Below are 7,623 nucleotides of genomic sequence, written 5' to 3'. Positions count from 1 at the left end.
CCACACATTCGGTAGAATTTATAGAATATTGTAAAATATATATATATATATATATATATATATATATATATATATATATACTTTGTTATAAAACCAAATAAATAAACCAAATAAACCATATGGGTCAAACCCAAAAGAAATTAATACAAAATGGGCAAGAACATTCAACCAAATTTGTTATAATGAAAACTTCGTGCTAAACTATATATATATATATATATATCGTTCAAAGTGTTTTTTATCGATCATTTAATTAGTTTTATAACCTTCAACTTTGTGCGATATAACACTTAAACGTTTCATCATTATCGATGATTCCTCTGTTTTTAAATTTATTAGTGGGAAGGATTGCAATTGCACGTGGTTGAATATTTATTATCGGATGTCTTTGTTTTATGAGTATTGATTTGGCTAGTCATAAATAATAATGCTTGTTACTGTAATGTAAGATTTCAACATTGTTGCCCAAGATTTTTCTAGTAATTTTAGTTTTGTTTTTTTCTTTAATGTGATTTTTTATAGCACCAGTTTGTACGTGCATCGTGAGTCTTCTCAATAGCTTGGTTTTCGTCATATCATTATATTTGGAATTATGGTGCCTACACTCAACAATATTACATTTGAACAAATATATCATGATACAGCTATTATAGCAGATTTAATTGAAAAATTGCAAGCAATTGTTTCCAAACTGGTTTTTGAAAGTGAAATGAAAGGCTTGCAAATTAACATTAACAAAATCATTAATGGTAAACAGGTGAAACAAGTCCACAACTTCAATTATCTCGAAAGTCTGATTACCTCAGGCTGTAAATGTGATATGAAAATCAAAAAGAAGGATAGCTATGGCAAAAGATGCATATTCTAAAATGAAAAACATCCTCATCAAAAGTGAAATCAAAGTATCAACAAAATTAAAACTGTTAAAGTGTTAAATTATTTCTGTGCTAATGTACGGATCTGAGTCCTAGACAATTTTTAAAGAAATGGTAAAAAAGATTAACGATGCTGAGATTTAGTTGTTGAAAAAAATATGAAAATTAGTTGGACCTCTCTTACTTTAAATCTGTCCGGATATGAAAATAGGAAATTACAAAAGATAATCCAACGGGGACAGTTAATAGGAAATTACAAAAGATAATCCAACGGGGACAGTTAAAGCTTTTTGGCCACATCATGCGGGAGGAAGGAATGAAATATCTAACAATTACTTGAAAGATTGCAGAGAAAAAAGATCGCGGTCATCAACTAATAACATTCGCGAAATCCTTGTGTCACTTGTTAAATATCACCACATTTCAACTCTTACAAAGTGTTAAAGATCGGGTTTGTGGAGGTTGATGGTCGCCAATGTCCTGAAAGATAAGGCACGAGAAAGAGAGAAGAATAATTTTATTTATCGTGCCATGATCATACCAACATACGAATTATACGTTTAAAAATATTAAACGCTATAAAGTTACTTTGATTTTAATTTTATGCGATATTAAATGTATTACAAGTTTTCTCGCATTCTCTCGTTTTTCCTATATTTTCGTGCATAATTTATAGGTCAAGTTTTCGTATCGATGATATCTTCTCTCTCGTAATAATAAAAACTTATTTACTTTCTTATTTATTGTGCTCTGTGGTGTTTTGATTTGATTTAAAACTTTTATCAATAGTTTATTGTAACATAAAGAAGAGCTTCTTCAATTTAAACAAAACATTCTTTACATGTCAGATACTTTAGAAGATAACCATAATGGTATGGTAACCTCTATAACATTTTTTTTATTAAAAATAATAAATAATCAGTTAACAATTGAATATTTATTTTATGTTGTGCATAACATAACAGTATAAAATATAAACATAGTCAAGTTTTTCACTGATAAGGAAATGATCAACGTTCAACAGTGTTTTTGAATCAATGGAACTTGTCTAAACTCTAAAATAAACTATTTTATAAGTCAGCAAATGTTCGTTCAATCAATCCTTCTTAACCTAAACTAAACCTTTATAATTATATAAAGCATAAACTTAAAATAATTTATTATTTCATAAAAATATTCAATTTGCTACACTTTTTATTTTTGCAAAATAGCTTCTGAACGCCTGATGATGAATTAATTGCTAGCTTTTCAATGAATCAGTTAACAATTAACATTGAAAACCAGTAAAGCCTTTTTAAAAGAATTAGTTATAAATAAACTATAATATTACAATTAATAATAATTAAAAATTTAAATAGACTCAATATATATTTTAACATTTTTTCAATTCAAATTTTAAAATATGGCAACTTGCAACTTCCTTGTTGATTTGCATGATAAAATAATAAAATGAAATACAAAAAAGTTTTTTTAGTCCTTTTTTTAATGCCTACAAAATGAAATTATGTTCTTTTTAAAAAACTGAATCCTTTTTCTTATGAAAAGGATTCAGTTTTTTAAATGAAATGAAATGTTTTTTTTGAAAAATACAAAAAAAAAAAAAGTTTTTTTAGTTCTTTTTTAATACCTACAAAATGAAATTATGTTCTTTTTAAAAAACTGAATCCTTTTCCTTAAAATGGATTCTTTGACTTTAATTTAAAATTAAATGTTTTTTGTTTTTCAAACTATGGTAATGCAAATGCCTTGTTGAGTTGAGAGAAAATGAAACGTTTACATTGGCTAATAGTCTACAAAATCTTTTTTTTAAATGGTTCTTTTATTTTGATTTGTAGGATGATGAGACATTTATATAAAAAATTTGTAACTAAAGTAACTAACTGCAGTAACTAAAGACATAAAAAAGAACTAAAAAGACTGAATGTCTTTAGTTACTGCAGACACGGCGACCGGTTCTAAAAATTGTTAATATGCTAAAATTTAAATATATTTTTTCAAATCTGTTTACCTTATATATACTGATAAATTCATTTTAGTTTAATATGCAAAGTGTTAGTTTTCAAGTATTTATTTTGTTTCTAAATTATACTCTGTAATTTTTTTACGAAAAATTGACTCATTCAACATACAGTTGGACCTCCGCACCACAAACTTGATGGTTCAAGAAAGTAAATTCTCTATAAAGAAATTTTGTTATATAGAATTTGTTCATGAAAAAATTCTATTATGGTTAAAAGGTGTTTATGTACTATATATTTATAGAAAAAACTTTTGACCATTTATTTTTATAACAGAAAGTAATAGTATGTAGTATAATGGCAAACGAAAAATAACAATATTATATGTATGTACTTACATTATATATATAAAGCTAAAATCCTAATACTTTTTAATAAGTATATACTTTTTTTCTAAATTATACTATGTAATTTTTTATCAGTGATTTTGTTGCTGGAGATATTCATCGCTTTTTTCAAATTCAAGTTAATTAAGCATCCCTGTTCATTTTATTTTTTTTTGTTTTTAATTAGGATCAGGCTTGACTTTTTTCCAAATTCTTTATTAGAATTAGGTCATATTGGTTTATTGTTAATTTTATAGAGGATAAATGAAATCCTTTATTATAGTATGATCAATACACACAAGGCACTGCAGAGCATAGTACAGACAGCTGGTAAATTATTTTAGTATATATTTGTTGGTACACTGATTGCTCTGGGCTGCTAACCTAATAAAACACTACTAGCACTACTTTTTGTTATGGTTATATCTATAAGTCAGTACACTGATTGCTCAAGGCTGTTAATCTAAAAAACACTACTAGCACCATTTGTATGGTTAGGGGCCGTCCATAAAGAATGTCACGCTTCAAGGGGGGTCCAATTATTTGTGACACTTTGTGAATGAATATTAAAGTTTTCAAGCGAGCAAATAGCTCATGAATATTAATTAAAGGAGTAGTCATATTTAAATGTCATTGTTAAAGTTTACCACTGTGTAGGTGCTTATATTAGCAGGGGCGTCTATCCCCCCTAAATGTTGGAGACAAAATCCCCCTCCCCATGTTCGTCCGGCTCTATTTTATAATGTGTACTAAAAATGTGAACACACACACAACACAACTCTTTAATGTTCAACAATGTTTTTTCTGATAAGATAACAAAAACTTCTCTTATAAAGTTGAGTAAGTAAAATGAAAAAAAGAACAATTTTAAACAATGAAAATAAAAAAAATGCGATATATACAAATAAAACTTCTGTCGAAATTTAATTAATATTTAATTATACAACAGTTGAGACTTTAAAGACAGGCTTGACAATGCAATTTTCGTTATTATTTGATCATCAGTGAATGTTTGAAGAATATCTTTCTCTGCTGCTATTATCATTAATGCTGATAAATAATCATTTGCCATGGTAGACCTTAGGCGGTTCTTTATAATTTTCAGCTTACTTAAAGCTCTTTCTGCAGAGGTACTTGATAAAGCAAGAGAAGCAAATATTCTGTATAGCATCAGCAAATTGCGGTAACCAGATAGTTGATGAAGAACATTAAGTGGTTTTATGAAACTGCAATTTTTCCAATTATTAGTATTATTCTTTTGGGCTTCTTTATATGCCATATTGTTATTGTCATCTTCTTCATCTGATTTATCAGAAAATATTTCCATGCCAGAGTCATAACCTGAACCTGCAGACAGGTTTTCCATTTTTTCGTCATTTTTTAGCAACGTGTATGCATTTTTAAATTCGTTCAGTTCATTTGCAACATCTTCTGCGTTGACACTATACTGGTTACAAACAGTTTCTATTTCACTAGCCTTAACACAACGGTTGCTTAAAAGTGTTTTGGGAGTAAATAGCGAAAGTTCTTTTAAAAAAACCAAATTTTGCTGCTCAAATCTACTTTTCATTTGTTGATTCACCTCATCTAAAACAATTAAAAAGCATTCATTTTTCATTTTATTTATTCCAACTGAACATTCGTCCCTGCAACGTTCATCAAACATTTTTTTTTCGTACGACGTCTTTCAAAATCAAAATCTGGGCTGATGCCATGTGCTGTTGCGAATGATTTCGATTCACTGCATATTGTTTTCCACGTCAAATCAGCATTTCTTCTTATGATGTCAAACTGATGAATGCAGTCTTTTATCAGTTCTGTTGCAGACGCCATGTCAATTGATATACCCTGCACTGCTCTGGATACAGGACCAATAATATTATAAACCAATTTTAAAATTTTCATGCTTGTTTTCACACGGATGTTTTTCATTCTTTTACGAAGTCTAAGTGCAGCAGTAACTGTTTCACTGTCACTCAATGATGATTCAGCCAACTCGGATAAACTTGCTAATATTTCTGAATATCTTTTCATTACCGTTTCTACGGCTTATTCTGTGCTGCTCCAGCGAGTGGTTTGAACCCGCTTTAATTGCATTTTATGCTGACAATTACTTTGAGAATTTTGGATTTCTGCGATGATCATTCATGAATGAATATAAATCTTCTAGCGGTCCTAGCGTATTTTTTATTTCATTACAGCATTTCATAACGCCATTCATCACTAAATTTAACCTGTGTGCATTGCACCAAATATAAATTGCTTTTATACACTCCTTTTGAATAAGAGTAGCCAATCCAGCATACCGACCTCGCATGTTACCTGCACCATCATAGCATTGACCTATCACCCATGACATATTAAAATTCAATTTAGTCAGAATATCAATAACTTCTCCTTTGAGTATCTTGCCCGATGTTTCTCCACAAGTAAAGACTTCTAACAATCTTTCAACTGGATGCAAATCTCCCATACTATTTATTTCTAGATATCTCAGCAAAAGAACATTTGCTTCCTTTTTACTAAAATCTTGTGTGCTATCAAAAATAAGACATGCCTTTTGTTGTTCTGCAATATTTGACACAATTTTCTCAACAATCATTCGTTTCATTGTTGTCAAAACAACTCGAATATTGCTGGAACTTAGAAAATTAACTGCCATTTTCTTTCTTAATCTATGTGATTCATCAACTTTTATCAGATATGCAGCAGCACTTGGATTCCGTTTAGATATTGTTCGAAAAAGATTTATAAACTTTCCATTATTAGATGTTTTTCCACGAAAAGCTATCATTTCTTCACTTAGGCACTTAACACAATCTAAAATGCATGCCATAACTTTTCTATTTCTTGAATTATATCTTTTCTATTTCTCTCGATGAAGACATCTACGGCCAATCCTCTTTTCCAATTTATTTTTGCAATATCAGCTTCGCGATGCTCTGCACTTACTTTATGACGAATGATATCCCGCAAACCATTATGCCAATTATTAAAACCTAATGTTGTCCATACAACTGAACCTTTTGGGCCGGAAAACATAATACAAGTAATATAGTAAATTTTGTCAGTTTGTTTGCTGTAAGACAACCATTGTCTCTTACATTTTGAGCCATCTGGCATTACACATTCAAACTATTCTTTTTGGAAACTGCGACCATCAGTAACAGGATAGGAATAGTCATTTGGTTGATATACACCAAGTGCCAGGCATGTTGTTATTTCATGCCTTTTCAATATTCGTCCACAAAACTGAGCTGCATCATTTTTGTCTAAAGCTAAGTTTAGATTTTCACAATAATTAAATTTATTTTCAATATTTTTTTCAACTAAACTATGAGCATTCAAGTTGGAATTGTTAGATTGAATCAAATCACAAACGTTGCTGTTGGATTCAGCTGCCTCTGTTGGAAAATATTCTTTAGCAACAACATCACCAATATCATCATCTGATTTTCTCATATCATTATTACTGCCTGCTGGCATTAAACTTGTAGATGGTGAATTAGTTTGGCTTGAGCTTTGTGGTTTCCATTTACCTTAGATGTCTTTTACTGAAACAATGTCTTTTTTATGTCTTCACCTCTGTAATAAAGATATTTGAATGGGTGTAAGAATTAAATGAAAGGAGACAACACAAATAAACGACGCTTTCAAATTATTTTTCAAAATCTGTTTTGTTTAGTTAGATTTAGAGAATAACCTTGCATGCATATATCCATGATCTTTTCTGCAATGCAAACTCCACTTATCTTGGCGAATGGTCTTGCGACAACCGGGCTGCAAACATTTGTACTTACAAAAAAATTTCTGATCTCGAGGCATTGTTTTAAAAAAATTATTAATCCGGAATAAAAATTTAAATAAAAATAAAGCGACGCAAAATTGAATTCAAATATTCAATATTAATTTAATCAAAACAGACGAGAATATTTGGCTCCGCCCATGAAACTAAAAGTGATTTCGATGTAAACTCGTTGAAAATTTAAAACAGATGAGAATAATTGGCTCCTCCCATAAAATTAACTAAAAGTGATTTTGACGTAAACTAGTTGAAAGTTATTAGTTTATAACAATGAGCGCGAAGTAACATAGTTATGTTGAAAATACGTATGTATGTTTCTAAATTGTTTAAAATGTTTGAATCTTTTTTTAATGTAACACAAAAAAATTCCCCCCCCCCCTAGCTTAGAATGGAGGCAATTGCCTCTTCTCCCCCTTCTGTAGACGCCCCTGTATATTAGTTAATATTGATTCGTTATATTTTAACTACGGTAAAGCATTTAGATATCAACCTATCGTCATGTAAACTTGTCATTCATTATTTTGATATCAGTAAAAAATAAAATGCATAGAACAATAACATTGTTTAATGACTTCACTAAGAAAGGGGGGGGGGTTTGT

General features: G+C 29.7%; 2 protein-coding genes across 2 annotated transcripts; both read right to left on the bottom strand.

Annotated features, from left to right (window-relative positions):
* Positions 1–4,195: 4,195 nt before the first annotated feature.
* HELRODRAFT_153308 (hypothetical protein) lies at positions 4,196–4,405 on the bottom strand (the record flags this gene model as incomplete). The annotated part of the gene is made up of 1 exon (XM_009010615.1): positions 4,196–4,405. A coding segment is annotated over one exon (210 nt), but the record flags the coding sequence as incomplete, so codon positions are not given.
* Positions 4,406–6,354: 1,949 nt separating this feature from the next.
* HELRODRAFT_158591 (hypothetical protein) lies at positions 6,355–7,044 on the bottom strand (the record flags this gene model as incomplete). Its single annotated transcript, XM_009010614.1, has 3 exons — positions 6,355–6,695; positions 6,803–6,804; positions 6,923–7,044. The coding sequence occupies 3 exons, from the start codon at positions 7,042–7,044 to the stop codon at positions 6,355–6,357; spliced, it is 465 nt and encodes a 154-aa protein (XP_009008862.1).
* Positions 7,045–7,623: the final 579 nt, after the last annotated feature.

The sequence above is a fragment of the Helobdella robusta genome (assembly GCF_000326865.2).
Source record: "Helobdella robusta unplaced genomic scaffold HELROscaffold_1, whole genome shotgun sequence".
Classification (NCBI taxonomy): Eukaryota; Metazoa; Annelida; class Clitellata; order Rhynchobdellida; family Glossiphoniidae; genus Helobdella; species Helobdella robusta.
The sequence above is the reverse complement of the archived record's forward strand: the minus strand, read 5'-3'. Positions and strand labels throughout refer to the sequence as shown.